Source organism: Saccostrea echinata, unplaced genomic scaffold (assembly GCF_033153115.1).
Source record: "Saccostrea echinata isolate AGI-Se365-2 ecotype Australia unplaced genomic scaffold, CSIRO_AGI_Sech_v1 ptg000033l, whole genome shotgun sequence".
Taxonomy (NCBI): domain Eukaryota; kingdom Metazoa; phylum Mollusca; class Bivalvia; order Ostreida; family Ostreidae; genus Saccostrea; species Saccostrea echinata.
In genome coordinates, this window is record NW_026889782.1 from 21140751 (window position 1) to 21159355 (window position 18605).

The following is an 18605-nucleotide window of genomic DNA, read 5'->3' on the forward strand; positions in this document are numbered from 1 at the left end:
TTTCTTGTACATGTACATGTAAATATGAAATTTGTTTACAGTATAGGGTTTATAAATTTGAATACATACTTTATGTGTAAATGTTAAGCATTGCTATATTTGGGTTTATATTTAAGATTATCTAGGACTTGAACATATGCCATTGGGGGAGTCTTTAGTTAAAAATTATCATGATCAAATCTGGGTAGAAGTCAACTGTAGACATTAACTATCATTATGATTTATGCAGATTAATCAAATCTATAAACTATGAATAGTATTATTCAGATTAATAGGGTGCATTACAAAATAATTCTCTGCTGCTAATACTTACTTGTACAGAATTTGAGGTAATCTTTGAGCTCTGTTTCTGTGTAGCTGTCTATTATATTGCGTTCTCTGTATGGTAGCTGGTTATAAGCTGTGTCGTTAAATGCGAACACGGTCATAGTAGTAGGAGATTCATAGAACCTTGTCAGTTGTGCCCGGGTAACCAGCTGCGCAAACTGAAAGATAAAATAATATTCTGTTTAATACAATTTTCCTTTTTAAAACTACCTTAAATTAAGAATTTTTTGCAAGGATTTAATTTCGGCTCTCTTATAAGAGAAAGCATTGAGTTTGCTAATAAATTGATCTCACCAACAATTAATTTGGCTACAGAGATAACATTTATTATTCTAGATATTATGAAATCGCTAAAATTACTTCTCTCTAAAAATATATAGTACCAATTTTACAGATAAATTACCAGATTTGTGTCTTTCCAAAAACTATGCTTATATATGGTAAACTAAGAAATGTAATTTCAGACCTTTTACCCACATTGTTGTCTCTCAGTATTTTTTATTAGATTTGTCAGTGAGATTTGGCATTTGCGCGTAAGATTTCATTTTCCATCGATTTTACATATATTACTTGTGAATACCAAAACATGGTTTAATAACAAGGAAAAAAATCATACTTTGCTTTCTTTCGAGAGGTTTCTATCATTTTTAAACCACCGTGTTTTGGCAACCTGACATCACTTAAGTGTTTGAAATCTTTCTCTTTTTTCAGCAATTAAAAATGTCAAACTGAGAAAGATCATAAGGAAAACTAACTGTGAACGGACTTCTCGATTTCTGTATTTTCATAATAGCAAAGCGTGAGACATATTTTGGGCTCAAAATCTGTACAAAATATGGCGAAATTTTAAGAGTAAACAGGTCCGTAATTTATAACTGCATACACACAATCTCAGCATCTTACTGGGCAAAATTGAGAGAAATGGAATTTTTCTTTGACAGTTTTACAAAGGAAAACATAATTTAGTCATTTATTTTAGTGAGAGTTACCTCTCTTATCAAACGGTTCATGAACCTTAAACTTACATTAATCATGTTAATGATTAAAAATTTGACTTCAATAGGTTTTCTTTTAATACCAGATTTAACAGAAATACCCTGGCAGGACTTTGGAAAAGATCTCAATGGACCAATGTCCATCTTAATAGGATTAATTTGACTCATTCACAGTAACAGCTTTAAAAAAATAAAATGAACAAATTTCAAACAAAACACTAGAAAAAACAAACAGAAAAAAAAAATCAAAATTTGCAAGTCTATATAATATATTGCACATATAATCCTCTTAAGGGTGTCTGCTCATGAGTTGTGTTCTCAAGCTGTCAATACTTGCTAAAGTCGTAAAGAAATAAATTTGAAGATGATCAAGTGTTAAATTGAAACATTTAGGAGTGTTTTATTCCCCTTTATCTGGATATATATGGCTGTCTGATTCAAAACTCTGACCATTTCCCACAGCTCAATTTACTGCCCTGGCTATTATCATGATTATTTGGATTTCAATTGCAATTACCTTAAATATACATCATGTACATTGATCACGTTCATTGTCTGCCTCAGGATAATAAACTTAATTCTTTCTTTATATTATATGTATAAACATTAAACAAGATAAAGATGAAATAAATTTCAGATGTAATATTAATAAATACAATGTCTGAAATGATCTCCATATGGTCATGCTCTATTATTAAATTCTAAAAATTAAAAATCCTAAATTTTAGTAGACAAAGTGTTAAATTCAACATACAGTATCTGATATATACATGATATAGCAACTGGATTTTCATCTAGGTAATTGCATTTCTGAAACTATTTTTGACATAGTGAATTGCACCATAATTATTACCATTTTGATTCATAAATTAAAAATTTTTCTTCCAAATTGGCCAATATTTCAACTTATAACTGTTTTACTGTGTTTGGGAGGAAAAAAAGAGAGACATGCAAACTGCAATCCAAAAATGAAATAGGAGGTCTACAATTGACATGTAACAAAGATTCTGTGAAAGTCTGATTAAATTTTATTCAGTGGTATAGGAGGAGTTGCAGATAAGAGATGAGTACCCCCAAGTGTTATGGAAGGATCTATGGAAGGACAGACACGTACCCCATCATTCTATTACCCCCCCCCCTTTGAAATTAGGGGTACAAGTATAAAAGAAGTTTGTATTTGAATCCTGATGTGAGTGACAAAAGGCTTAATTTCTCAGTAAAATTCAGGAATACTGTCAGTATCACAAAGACTGTTCTCAAATTCTTTGACTTTTAGAAGCAGATTTAAAATAGAGACTCCATGTTTCTTTTACCTATAATATAAGAAGTTTATATATTATATACATATATATATTACATGTATAATATATATATATATAATATATATATATATATATATATATATATATATATATATATATATATATATATATATATATATATATATATATATATATATAGGCAAAAGAAAAAGATTGTCAGTCTTTATTCTAAATTTTTTAATTGGACAAAGGATGACAATTACAATTGCATAACTGGTGTATAATAAGGCATGGCCAATATCCCATAGAGTGAACCTAGTACTTTGGTTATTTAAGCATGTGTTAAATGTTGATTCATGAAACATGTGAAAAGAGGTTTACATGTGCCTAGAAGTGCCTTCCTCATGTTTATATCTGATTCAGATTTCTTGATGCTAGTAAATATAAAGTTTGTCCCATAATACAAGTTTAGTACACATACTATTTATGCCCCCTTTTCAAAGTAAGTAAAAGGTCTTGTAGTACACATAGAGGACTCTTGGTTTTTGACCAGTCCACAATGAAAATCTGTCACTCAAAACCATGAAAACTGTATTAAACGTCAGAGTCACAATTTACATATTATATTGTACATATGAGAGACCCCACACCATTACAAATTGAGTGTTAAAGTCTGGACATATTTATCATGTCACTTAAGCATGAATGTGCATTGCCCTCTGGGTATCCCTACGTTAAAAAACATGTTCATCTTGGTCACTCAGCAATAACGCTTGTCAGAAAGTTCAAAGAAATGACAAGGTTTTCTTGAAATCAATTGAATGTGATGGATGACATTTTATTATGAAAAAACAATTTATGACTATTGTGTATTTTTGAGCAGGATAGCTAATGGATACATGTTAAACATCCCGTACCTGACTTTCACACATTAGTGATATAACACAAGTGATATACGTAAGCTAAATAAGTAAATTCATTGAACATGTGTTGAATTTGCCATTTTTTTGTAATCTTTCAGCAATACTAATTTAAAAGGAAAAGTGTCCTGTACTTAAACAGCTACATGCAAAATCAATGATCTATTGTGTCTCTCTGAATTTTTATTTTTATCCTTGATTTTTCTCAAATTTTGCCCCATATCATTTTCAAAATTTGCTTGAATAACTTATTTTGATTCTTGATCTCCATATTGTCCATCAAAAAAATTTTCATCATCCCAGAAAAATTGCATTTTGTAGTTAACTATAACATGTATATATAAGGACATTTATTTTCCCTAATCATGCTAATTGGGTAAATTCGCAAAGATTATAAATACAGAAAATAAAACTTTACCATCTGGAACTCCAAGGGAAATGACTTAAGGAGATATCCAAGGATTCAAAATATCTAGGTTAAATTTAATACGTAAAGGAAAAGTTGTTGGGACTTGCAACTCACTTTAAAATATCCATGATATTCCACATATTGATATTGGAAAATACATGATTGTACCAAAGTGATCCACTGTATATCACTCACATACATGGTAATTACAAACATCACAAATGATTCAGTCCAACCAAATTCTTACTAGACTATAAGTGTTTTAATTAGGCAATGAGGCTAATCCTTTGGCACACTGGGAGGAAAAGGGGGTGGGTGGGGTTGGCAGCCCTGAGTGACCTCCCATCCACAAAATTTTTTAACACACCCCTTTATTCTACTTGTGAATGTCAAAAATGAAACAACATGAATTATAATCGTGTGTGCGTTTCGGGAAGGGGATCAGTTTTGTTTCAATTGGTTGAAAATGAAAAAAGAAATTGGCAAGCTTTTTTTCATATCTTTCTTAATTGCTGTATATAATTACAATAAATCTTTAGATCTATGCTTTATTTGTGAATATTAAACTATTATATATTCTTCTGAAAAATCCAAGGAATACATGATTAACAAAACATAATGGATTCACATAAAACAATAGATAATCGAATTGACTTCTCCTTTACTCTTAAAGTTGACAGTTGATATGAGCAACATAAATGTAAATCAATATTAAGTTATTAATACACACATTCCTGATAACATGGATAAGACTATGTTAACTCAGTTATAGATAGTAACTAGATCATGTAGATATGACAAATTTTGCTATTTATGTTAATGTGTCATATCACCGTCTATAAACACTGGGGTATTTACCTGTGCAGGAGCATTTTATTATGTTTAAATGTACATGTACTGCATTTAAAATGACTCAATTATTACTGCATATATTAAACTGCTTTTCTCATTTTTTTTTATTGCTCTGCTAGCATGGTTAGCTAACTGTTGAGAATCCTGGATGTACTGATGCATAAAATATCAGGCTGTTTGATTCTAGATAGTTAATTAGTTAGTTGTGAATTAGTTCATTGCTAATTGATCACCTTCTTTATCATAATTAAGTAATTCATAATAAACTTTAACCTTCTACATATATCTTAAAATCTCACTTCTATAGTGCAGTAAGTACCGACATGTATCCCCCCCCCCCCCCCCACTCCTCAATAAGTGCATCATGCATAAGCTAAAACTCCACAGGCATTTTAGTTACCCTATTTTGCAGTTTCCTGTCCCTAGTTTGAGCTTTTCATTGGTAAATTTGAGTTGGCAATACACCTTAATTCACTTCATTATTCTGATGTACTTTCAATAACATTAACATGATTAAGAAAATGCATGACGACCATGCTAATGATTTTGATTGTTATATCTGTTATATGTATCATGTATATTAATCATAAATTGGCTTTAATATCATAAGTTTATCCCTCTGTCACTACCAAAGCATTAATCATGTTGGTTAATAAGACCAACATGAAAAAAAATAATTTGGAGCATAATCCAGATGCATAATTTCTAGTGGTAGATCTGTATTCAAAATTTTGGAACTAAAATCTGTGGTAAAAATGGAATTTCTGTAATCAATCATGGTAATAGTAATTAAACTGTTGCAGAGTTAGAAACTCCCTAAAATTACAACTCGCAAATAATTGCGAGTACCAAGAAAGTGAACTCGCAATTTTATAAGACTACTCGCAATTTTCATATAAAGTTAAATTTACATAAATTAAAAACATGTAACTCAAGGAAAAAGTAACTACTGTACAATACACAAAATACAACTACAGTGTGACTTTTATTTAAATAACTGTTTTAAATCAAAAGCATTGTGTTCTGTCATATTATATAATTTTGCTACAGTTTCAATGCAAAAAAAAAATCAACTCGCAAGTTTTTGCGAGTTACCTAAATTTTAACTCGCAATTTGGGAATTCTAACTCGCGTTTTGCGAGTTGTATATAGTGAATTTCGAACCCTGTGTTGGATGCTTCACCTTGTCCAATACTGATTTCCATTTCACACCCTGGATGACTCTGTTTTTAAGTCACAAATTAACTTACAGTGTAACTATAATAATATACTTTCATCTTATATCAGCTAGGTTAATAATAATTTAATCTTTTGTTGTCAATATTTAACCTCACATACTACAGACATTTTTTTTAATAAATCAAACTTGTTTACTTTCTGTCATAAAAATAAAAGTTGTGTTTAATTAATGAGTCATATGGTATTACCCCATACCAGCTAGAATACTTGTGCACCATAAAAAGGCAAAGTTACATAATGTATCTAAAATTTACACATTTTTTAAACCAAGTATTTACATTAATTTCACTTTCGAGATTTAACAATGTCTGTGTACAAAGTAATGAACGCATAACAGTCTCCAAGTCCCCTAATCTTCATTTACGCAACGTTTTATTTACAAACTTTAACCATACGCCATTTCCTAGTTTGAAATATTACACACCTTGACCTAGTAATACTGAATTTTTTCCCGGGAATGAAAACGCGCAACTTTACCTTAGAAAATCCTGTTGTTCGTTGGAGAATCTGTAGAATATTTCCAGATATAACTTGTCCTTGTACATAATTAACTAGATAAAGTGAAACCAACAGTCCCAAAATCGCTACTCGAGGCTCCATGACTTCACATTTGAAATTGTTTACCTGAACTAAGGGACGCTACTCATGAGCGCTTCCGGGCAGGTGTAAAAACCACAAATTATGAGTGTATTAACCACATGTGTCATGACTAGTATTATATGTATTAAATTCAGTTCAACAAAATTATGTTAAAAAATATTCAATGTTTTACATGTATTACAAATTTATCTCAATTCATTCTCTGTATCACATGTATCTTATTTAAGAAAAGTTGAGGGGGGAGGGGGGGTGTAATCATAATAAGGTTAAAAGATTACCAGATATTCCGTATGAATGTTATTCAAAAAGGAAATCCTTATGCCATACTATATCAAAGGCTTTTGATACATCACGAAACACAATTCAATACGATATTTCCCTTCATCAATACTTTTAATTTAGGATACTCTGGAATGTTTCCACTGAACAATCAGTGACAATTGACTGTCTTAAATGGAACCTTAAACTCATTTCTTTTTTCAATCAATTTTCAACGAAGAATCAAATTATAAGACTAAATACATATCAAACGTTATCAAATTAATAAATAATAAATGAAAGCGAATGTATAGGCACACTGGTAAATTCGGGACATTTTTTGAACGACTGCTGATTTTCTGAGGATTGAATTATCTTAATAAAAACGTTTACAAAAATATATTATCCGATAGTTCGATATATACGCACAGCAAACACCGTAAAAATATCCTACGTGCATGCAGAGCCCCTCCGAGAAATATATATCTGTGAACAGTGCGTGAGGTCAATAAAATCTTATGTGGAGTTCTACTTTATAATACAATGCAACCTTACATATGTCATGTTCTAATTTTTGAATTTACCGCGTGGGATTAATTTATACAAAATTTTAAACAAGACACATACATGCAGGCTGAAGCTCTTGTTAAAAATTCAGACGGCTTGTTTTTAAACCTCTTGTCAAATAAACGATCGAAGCTAAGCATACTTTTCCTGTTACTATCAATACAATTGTAGTATGTTAGTCTGTGATATATATATTTTTATATTATATTTTTGATAATCTCAAGTATGAGAAGGCAAGTTTTTTTTTAATTGAGCAAATAAATAGAAATTGTTGCTTTGAGATCATTTTTTCATTTCTGTTTCTCTGAGAAATTTATCATCTAAAATTTATTTATAAGGAAAAAATTAAGGTAAAATAAAGGAAAGACGCGTTGACCCAATGCCTTGAGAAATCGAGATTATCTTTCATATTACACATTCGTTGCAATATAAGGCTACGTGGTTCACAGTGGCGGATTTAAGGGGGGTGCACCCGGCGCCCCCTTAAATTGTCAAAGTTAGCGTAAATCATAGTTTCGTCGAGAAAATGTAAAAATGTCTACTTGGTAAACCTCATTTTTAGACTACAAAATCTCTAGAATCCAGGAGATTCTGGGGACTTCGCCCCCTGGGCCCCCACTAGGGCTTCGCTCTGAACCCACTGGGAGCCTCTAGGTGGCCCTAAAACCCCTGCCTACTTTCTGCGCCCCCAACTTCAAATCCTGGATCCGCGCTTTGTTCAGATCTAATTTAGAATTTAATTTATATATTTAAGGGTGTATATATTCTGCTGAGATAACTTGAATTCAACCTTTTAATTTCGGTACTATAATTCGACATATTCATGATTTGAAACAAAATAAGAAAGAGAAAAATATGTTAGTGGCAAAATATGGCGATAAACCAGACTTCTTGCCAATGGGCTTTTTTTAGTCAATTATAATGAAAAATTTCTTTCTCTGAAAATTTAAGACCTGGAATTAAACTTTCTTCATGTTTTTAAAGAAGACTATCAAAACAACAAAGAATAAAAATGTAAATAGACAAGAGGCCCATGGGCCACATCGCTCACCTGAGCACACTGGCTAGGAAGAAGCAGAAATCAGTTCAATATTGAAAAGTTTTAAGGGGGAGGGGGCTTAAATTTTCACCATCTCAGGATGCTTTTATATCAATATTACTAATCGTGGCTTTGCTGCTCTTAAACAGAAGAATTTTAAAGATTTTTTTCCCTATGTATTCCTATGTAAAACTCTGATTGCTCATTGTGGCCCCACCCTACCCACCGTAAATTTGAACAAATTTTGAATCTACACTTAAGGATGCTTCTATAATAATATGACTAATCATGGCTTTGCTGTTTCTTGAGCAAAAGATTTTTCAAGATGATTCCTATATATTCTTATGCAAAACTTTGACCCTTTGTTGTGCCCCCAACCCCTGAGGGGTCATTATTTGAACAAACTTGATTCTACAACACCTAAGGATGCTTCTGTATAAATATGACTAAAAATGGTTTCAAAGATTTCAAAGGCATTTCCTATGTAATGATATGATCAGGTTCTTTCAAGGGATATATAGGTTTTCCTTTTACTGTCTTAGCTAATGATTGGAATGATTATTAAGACAGCTCTGTCTGAGGGTATATCACACAGTACTTAAATTTTTTCTTATCAAGAGACGGGGACTGGGAAAGGTACTACTTGCACCGTGTTTCTCCCCTAGGTTCCCATTGATAGTTAAGAACCAGTTGTCTCAATCTTCTTCAGATTTACTACACCCAGAGCTTAACATAAATTCCCTAGGATACTTTCCACTGGTGTTTATAACTTTTATACTTTTATTTTGCTCTTTCCCTTAAGGTTTTCCATCCTCTATCCTTATATGTCCATCACATACATAATACTCCGATATAAATTTAAAGCATTTTACAGTAGAAAGGATTTACCAAGAGAAAGTTTCAAACATATGTAATCAGAAATTACAGAGCTCACCTCAACAAATGTTGTCTTTAAGTAAGGCAAAGTCCCAAACTAATAATCTAGTAGTGTGCATCCCTAGATGTAACATTTATGCAATTTTGGGTCGATAGGGCTTTCAGTTACTTAGGAATGGACTTACCTAAAAACTTAAAACTAGTCACTCATCCAGAAAATGTAAGTCATATCCAGTATCTGAAACACGTTTGAGAGTGTTCATCATGTGGTACATCATCCAGACAAGTTTGGTTCAGATAGCCCTTCTAGCTTACTTTAACCTGGTCACCCATCTGGAAAATGTCGGTCAGATACAGCATCCGAAGCAAGCTTGGTAGTGTGCATCTTTAGATGTGTCACAGCCGTAATTTATTTGTTACTCCTTTTTAATAATAACAATGAAAACAGCTGTTGGGTTCGATTTATATATTTTTCAATTTCATGGTAAGACTAAAAAGATGACCTGTAACAATAACAGTAATGAAAATAAATGAATACACTCTCATACCTATACACTCACAAATTAAATTACTTTAATATATTTTAACTTTTCCAATGTAATTATCTTTAAGTAGATAATTATTTGATAAGATATTTAATTTATTCAAAGCAACGGTGGTAAAAGTTCTTACCGAATAGGCAGTTAAATTGTCCACATAATAAAATGATAGACTTTGTGGAGTAGGAGAGGAATTCTTCCTTACTCCTGGCTGTCCTAGGGTGGAGTGAATTAGTTAGGGTATTTGGCGCCAAGCATGCGCACCTAATACCAAACTAGTAAAACCACTCGCACACTTCTCACTCTAAAATATCAACCAATCATACAACTCCAAGTCTCACCCATTCTGACACAAACACCTTTGACCTTTCACACTCCTAAATCCACCAATGAGCATTCAACCCTATGAATATGAATGAGATATTTTATGAATGAACACATAGTAAATTCCAGAGGACTGTAATTCACTATGCTTTATAGATGAAAATGATGATGAAGATAATGAAATGATGATTAGTGAATAGGTCATTAAATATTCAATCATACATATAATATTTATTAGAATAATAATTTATTCACCCTGTGACAGATGTATCATCCATGCAAGTTTGGTCAATATAGGGCTTATAGTTACTTGGAAATGAGACCTGCTCCAAAACTTTATCCTGGTCACTCATCTGGAAAATGTAGGTCAGATCCAGCATCCGAAGCAAGCGTGGTAGTATGCATTCTTAGATGTATCATCCATGCAAGTTTGGTCAATATAGGGCTTATAGTTACTTGGAAATGAGACCTGCTCCAAAACTTTATCCTGGTCACTCATCTGGAAAATGTAGGTCAGATCCAGCATCCGAAGCAAGCGTGGTAGTATGCATTCTTAGATGTATCATCCATGCAAGTTTGGTCAATATAGGACTTATAGTTACTTGGAAATGAGAACTGCTTCAAAAACTTTCACCTGCTCCCTAGATGTAACATTTATGCAATTTTGGGTCGATAGGGCTTTCAGTTACTTAGGAATGGACTTACCTAAAAACTTGAAACTAGTCACTCATCCAGAAAATGTAAGTCATATTCAGTATCTGAAACACGTTTGAGAGTGTTCATCATGTGGTACATCATCCAGGCAAGTTTGGTTCAGATAGCCCTTCTAGCTTACTTTAACCTGGTCACTCATCTGGAAAATGTAGGTCAGATACAGCATCCGAAGCAAGCTTGGTAGTGTGCATCTTTAGATGTATCATCCATGCAAGTTTGATCAATATAGGGCTTATAGTTACTTGGAAATGAGACCTGCTCCAAAACTTTATCCTGGTCACTCATCTGGAAAATGTAGGTCAGATCCAGCATCCGAAGCAAGCGTGGTAGTATGCATTCTTAGATGTATCATCCATGCAAGTTTGGTTAATATAGGGCTTATAGTTACTTGGAAATGAGACCTGCTTCAAAAACTTTCACCTGCTCTAAGAACTTTAATCTGCTCCAAATAAATTAACCTGGTCACTCTTCAGCTGAAATCAGCATCTGAAATTTTGACAGGAACAATAAATTTAGTGACTCAGGTGACCAAATTTCAAGGTAATAAATTAGGACACATCCCATCCTTACATGCTAATAGTAATAAATGGGAATTATTTATGTCTAAATATACTGTGTATTCAACACCTACCATCTGTTATGTATTCAATTTCATTGAGTCTTTTGCTATTAGGATAGAATACCATAACTTCTTTATTGCTAATTCATCGTCCAACTTCTACAGCTACCTTCTGAATGCCTGACTTTCCCAAACCTTTCCCTTATATTCCCTTAGGCTAGTCCATTCCAAGGGTGGTCAGGTCATTCCACTATTTGAAGTCTTCAATGCGTTTTACTCAAATGCCCCTTAACCATTAAGGGTTTTTATATCCCTATGTAAATCTTGAGCCACTGTTGTGGCCCCGCCCTAACCCCAGGGGTCATGATTTGAACAAACTTGAATCTACACTACCTGAGGATACTTCTGTATTGATATGTTTAATAATGGCTTACATGTAGCTGTTAAAATTCTGGAGAAGAAGATTTTTAAAGATATTTCCTGTTTATTCCTATGGTAAACGTTGACCCCTTTTGTGGCCCTGCCCTACCCCCAGGGGTCATGATTAAAACAAAACTGGAACTACACTACCTGAGCATACTTCTATTATAATATGACAAATCAAGGCTTTGCTGTTCTGAAGAAGAAAATTTTTAAAGACATTTCCTATAAATTCCTAAGTAAAACTTTGACCCCCTCCTGTGGCCCCGCCCTACCCCCGGGATTATGATATGAATAAATTTGAATCTGGAGTATGTACATTGTAATGAAGCTTTCACATAAGTTTCATCTTTTCTTACCCAGTGGTTCTTGAGAAGAATATTTTTAAAAGATGCCACCAATTTTTTTTTTTTTTTTTTTTTTTTTTTTTTTTTTTTTTTACAAATTGTTAATTATCTCCCTTGGAAGAGGGCCAACACTTCCTGTGAACAAACCTGAATCCCCTTCATGCAAGGATGCTTTGTGGCAAGTTTGGTTGAAATTGGCCCGGTGGTTCTTAAGAAGTCGAAAATGTAAAAAGTTTACAGACAACGGACGAAAGTCGGACGCCGGACACTCTTTGAACAGAAAAGCTCACTTGAGCCTTCGGGTCAGGTGAGCTAATAAAAGGGGGTAAGTGGCCATGGGTAAAGATATTATGATTATTTTGATAGATAAAACAAGAGGAGTTCCATAAAAAAATGACTGACACCTCAGGATAATCACCACTTCGCTATAGATAACCTGTACTGCAGTAAGAGATGTAACTCTTTTTAAGTTTTAACATATTGTACCTATCTTGTGTACACACGTGATCAACACGCCACCCGTCAATGAACAGAAGACAAAAGGTATGCATTAAATAATAATATATACATTGTTCGTATTCTATTAAAAACCTATGAATAAAAAATCAAAGTTAGTTTTCCATTCAGATCTTTATAAAATGACATCCCGCCATAAGGTATCAATAAATTCCTCTGACAATCGTCATTATATGTATGTTAAATTGTATATACCGCATTTGCTTAAAACGAAACAACGATTACATATACATGTATATACTTTTTGTGGACACGTACTAGCACGTTTTGATACATTTAGCTTACTCTGACTGGGCCTGCAAACACAACCAGGAGATACACAATAATGACAATTTGCTAGTATCAAACTTTCAATACACAGTCATTTTATACATTTTACAATGTAAAAATGTTAATATTTTGAATTACATGTTTTTCATTTTTTAATGTTTGATATGTGGATATTTTTACAGGTATCATATATATGGTAGTCAAAGATTTCGACAAATACTCTATTCTTCTGCATTTAAGAAGACACGGACTCCTATTAAGAAGGTATCAGAAGTTTCGCTTAAATATTTATCATTTTTTATTATTCCTCATTATTATTACACCAAACCTTGCTTTTCCTCTTCCTTTTTATTTTTTAACGGTAAGAATTAAGAATTCTGAAATTTCGCATGTTTTGTTGAAAAAATTAATAAATTGAAAACAATTCTGTATCCCAGATTTTTCAGCTATAAGCAGAGCCGAAGTTGTTGTGTGTCCCGCTCGTATTAAGGCAGATCACAAATGTACGCAATTTTTTCCCCGTTATTTCCCAATCATGACAAGGAGTGCACGGCGGGTGTGACCGGTCGGCAGGGGATGCTCACTCCTCCATGACACCTGATCCCACCTCTGATGTTTTTGGAGGTCCGTGTTTGCTCTGCTCCTGATTTGTATTCTTTTAATGGACTTTTGAGCTTGAATACTGTTTTTTATCTCTATATATTTTTATTTGCCTTACGGAGGCGTTCAGGTATCTTGCAGTAAATTTCCAAGATTTTTCTTTAAATTTCATTAAATTTAAAGATACAGAAAACAACACACATTTTAAAAAAAAATGCAAATTGAAGACAAAGAACACTATAAATTTTAATCAATGTAATTTATTTCAGATGTGTACATCAGATATTACAAAGTTCGTCAAGAAACTGGAATCGTTTTGCGAATGTACAATATGCTTTAGCATTTATGACGAAAATGCACATGTTCCTCGAATGTTACCTTGCAATCATACATTTTGCACTGACTGTCTTTTAAAACATTCCTCGCATAAGAAAATAATTTGCCCACTGTGTAACCAAGCGTATGCTATAAAAAACAAAACATTCTGATCTTTCCAAAGGACAACACGAGACGTGAAATGAGAGATTTGGTTATCACATTTGCTTCTGAAACCCTCTGCAATGATTGTCAGATATATGAAAGCATTTTTGCCTTCTGTATTAATTGTAACATTCGATTATGCTATACGTGCTCTGAAAAGAGAAAGAAAAACGCGTGTCAAAACCACAAATTTGACTGTAAAAGCGATACTCCAAATGACTCAACAGGGAGAAATACCGATTTAACAGATATTTGCCTTCTGGATGGTCATGAGAAAAACGAGCTGAAATTTTTCTGCAAGAATCAAACATGTCACAAGCCTGTTTGTGCCAATTGCATTGTCCAGTTCCACATTGATCATAGCTTTACGAACGTCAACAATGAATGTGAAATTCGGAGGAAGAAAATGTACGAGAAGTGTCAACACATAAAAAGTAAAACAGAAAAGGCAAGAAAGATTTTAATGAAAATCAAGAAATTACGTTCAGTTATAACAATTAAAGAAACGAATGGGAGGGAAAAATTAGTAGCAACCATAAGGAAAGGCATCCATTCTTTAAAAGAGTATGAGCAGAAAGAATCGGAGAGGATGACTGATCAGCTTATATCTAGATTTAAAGATGTAGTGAAAAGCCCGTTCCACTTAGAAGAATTTATTAGGTTAGAAGTAAATGCTGTAAACTTAGGAAGGAGAAACGAATACAACAGAGTACTAGGTTTCTATACACTACAAAACACTCTCGGCACGGAAACATGCATGTATTTTGAAAATAGAATAATGCAAGATAAAATAATGGAAGATCTTAAGTTTTTGTCGGAATGCAAAGCAAAAGAGAAGAAGATTACCGACAAGACTATATATTATCTAAGTATTCTTGGGAGAAGTTCCTATTTTTTCCAAATGTTGAGTGACAAAAAAACTTTTGCAAGAAGCATCAGGGAAGAAATCAGGAGTTTACTCGACTACGAAATAAATGCAAATAAGAGGACATCTGATAAACTTACGTGTAATGTAACCAGACTTAAGAAAAGCCGAGACCTTTTACAAAATTTTATTGACAATGCATTAGAATGCTGCTCCATTTCTGAGCTCTCAATTACAGCAGGAAATATTAGTTTTCTGAGCACAGAAAATTCACTGGCACAAAAGTTGGACAGTTTCATCGAGATAAATATTGATGAATTCATTGAAGATTTTCCAACTAGTCAAGAATTTGACATGCAAGAGGAAATTAAATATGTACAATCTAAGATTTCTCAGATAGTGGAGGCAGAAGTGTTTGGTAAGTATATTTTGTGTAATTTCGATCATCTCGTAGCCAAAATTATAAACTGAACTAAAATTTTGTGGTAATTATAAATCTATACTTTCGTCACTTTTCGAAAGTTGTACATGTATTTTGGTCGCCGTCTAGGGGTAAAAATTCACAGAGTTCTCACAGAAGCCTTTGTAACTTTGGTTTGTTACTTATCGTTTGACAAGAAAATTGTTTGCATTATTAATTTTGATTACCCTAGTATAGGGCTTCCTATACTTAGAAATAATTTTTCTAAAAATAAAGCACTCATTTCATGCACACCCCAATGTTTGGTACTATTTGGGGTTGACCTCATTAAAGGACAGCACTCAAGTTACTTTACTGAATCTTTATGTTGCAAATTAAAAGTAGAGCGCTCGCTACGTGATCGGAAGGTCGTGTGTTCGAATCAAGGCCTCGACTGACATAAGTCGATAATAAACAGGTAGTAACTGTTCCTTCGCCAAGCACTCTGTACTTTGAAGTGAAAGTTGAGGGTCCTTCGGATGAAACCTTAAAAACCGAGGCCCGGTGTCACGGTAGGCGTTGGCGCGATAAAGAACCCTCACTGCTCAATGGCCCTGAGTGCCGAGTAAAGGTCTAAATTTGAAGCCCTTCATTGGTATATGACGTCTCTGTATGAGTGAGAAATTCTCGAACGGGACGTAAAACAACATACAATCAATCAATCAATCGTTCAAATTTAATCAAGAACGTACATGCAATCCATCTGCAGTAGCAACATTGATGATGAACATAGGCGTCGGAAGCAAATTGAAAGTGGGGTGGCTAATTGAAAGTGGGGGGGGGGGGGGCTAAACCAACGGAAAAAGGTAAGCACCAATTTCCAATGCCTATATTATGCCTATCTTTGAAAAAAAAAGTGGGGGGCTAGTCAGATTTGTAGCTTGATAAATGTGTGATTTTGTCTTTAATGCAATTGTCGGGCGATAACTTAACTTGAATTGCAAACCCAGAAATATACCCGGAATCTAAATTCATTTCCGCTCAGCAATTCATTTTATTTTTATTTTATTTTTGGGGGGGGCTTTAGTATATGTAATTAGACCCTTTGAAATTACACTGTCATGAGGTCATAAAAATGCAATATGTATGCAAGTTATCAATGTACTACCTTTAAAAATTATAAAGATAATGTGGTATTCTTAAAAAGTAGGACAAAGTCGAAAGTTAGGTGCATGATTATAATGCTATAATTTTCAAAATGTTTTATGATGAAAAGCAGTGTTCATGCTAAAAAGTTAAGACTTACAACTCCTTGTTATAATAATAATGATAACATGAATTTATAAAGCGCTAAATATTAATAAAATTACCCTAAAGCGCTATACAATAAAACGCAAATAAATATAATTTAAGAACTAAGAATAGATTAATTACATGTAATTTAACATATGTGTATTAGAAATTATAACATTAAAGTTGTAAAGTTACATACATACAATTACGTCATTAAAAACTGTGAATGTTAGAAATTCTTTTGAGATTTGTTGCTAAAATGTGTGCTCCAAGTATTTAAAAAGCTACTCTATAAAAATGTGTCTTTAAATGTCTTTTAAAAATGTCCAGGAACTGGGCCTGTTTTGTCTCATTAGGAAGGTCGTTCCACAAAAGCGCTGCTGCTCAACAGAGCTGGCGTTCACCATATGTCTTTGTCTTGATTTTTGGAATAACTAACCGCGATGTTGACTCAGATCGCAATGATTTGGTGGACTTGTATTAAATTATAAGATCCTCAATAATAAGATGGAGCTAACCCGTGTATTGATTGATAGACATATAACAAGACTGTATATTGTGGCCGAAAAAGAACATAGTGTATATCGGCGTGTACATAGTGTATATAGTTCAAAGAACATAGTGTATATCGGCGTAATGAGGCTATTTTGAAAAGCAGATCAAAGGTCATATTATAGGTTACGAGGTCAGAAACTCTGGAATTTTACAAAAGCTATAGTTACAAACTTTACACTATCAAAATTTCAAGCCCCTTTCTTTTGTTTTTCTTTTGTTTCCAAAATAAAATGTGACTGATGGAAAAAAAAACAGGCGCCATACAAAGAAGATGTAAAGCGATATTCTTATCGATTTCAACTTTCATCTATTATAGAATGTCGAATTAATATTGATGGGTATGTTGAACTCTATTGTGGAAGAAACAAAATGGATTTTTCTATAAGATGCTTCTAAGTAAATCCTATTTTAGTTGCGATACATGTACGAGTTCTCATAAGAAATGCACGCATGCTGTACACTTTTTATTTCTTTTATCTTCTTTTCTGGAATCCTTTACATATTTCAGCCAACTTTACAAAAAGCTAAAAGACTATTTGAAGAAAAAGTTTAGAAATAATGCATTTAATAATCATATTTAAAAAAAAACTTGTTTATTTGAAAATAGTCTTACTTGTATCACTAGGTATAAAGCAAAAATGTACGAATTTTAAATATAGATACTTTTTTTGTTAGGTTACAAAATGAATCTAAAATAATGACTATAATCTGAAGATCTTCTCCTGTTGTCTAATTTATCTTATTTTTTTATTGTAAGATTTTTTTTTTCAATTGCAATAGATATATACACTTTATAAAATTAAAGACAGATGTATTTCAGAGTTTACTTATAATATATGCATATCCTCTGAAGAATTATGTTAGAGTTTAAAGAACGCTATTGAATTAAACTCTTTTTTATCCCCTCACAAGGGAGTTGGAGGGGATATAGTAACGCTCTTGTCTGTGATTGTGTTAGTTTGTCTTTGTGAGAAACGGAAGTGACGTAATTTGCATCGGGATCGGTGTCGAATGCTGTCTTTATTAAAAGATATGCTTTTTACGAGGAGATGCTCGCATTTGCGTTGCACTTGTTGACTATAATGACCATAAATAACTTCTATATTAATTCAGTCTGAAACATATTCTGAAAGTAATTTCCTTTTTTTTATTTTTAGGTGAAGATAAATCGTGTAAGAAACAGAACACCATTGAAACAGTTTTTGCAATAGTCATCATAGTTTTGTTTATGTATATTATTATTATGTATATTATTTATATATATACATTATCCATTTGGTAAATACGAAAAATACATGTAACACGCAATGTACAAGTTATTGGCGTATTGAAGAAACACTAATTCTTCATCAGATCTTTGCATCATTTAGCACTTTATG

General features: G+C 32.8%; 1 protein-coding gene across 1 annotated transcript in view; it reads right to left on the reverse strand.

The window, feature by feature from the left end:
• The window catches only part of LOC133199046 (uncharacterized), a 29154-nt gene extending 22517 nt beyond the window's left edge, over positions 1-6637 (reverse strand). The window contains exons 1-2 of the mRNA XM_061334936.1: positions 6482-6637; positions 314-485 (exon numbers count right to left, since the gene is read on the reverse strand). Of these exons, the coding sequence (XP_061190920.1) occupies positions 314-485; positions 6482-6604 (295 nt within the window). The 5' untranslated portion in view covers positions 6605-6637. The remainder of the gene's footprint in view (positions 1-313; positions 486-6481) is intronic.
• Positions 6638-18605: the final 11968 nt, after the last annotated feature.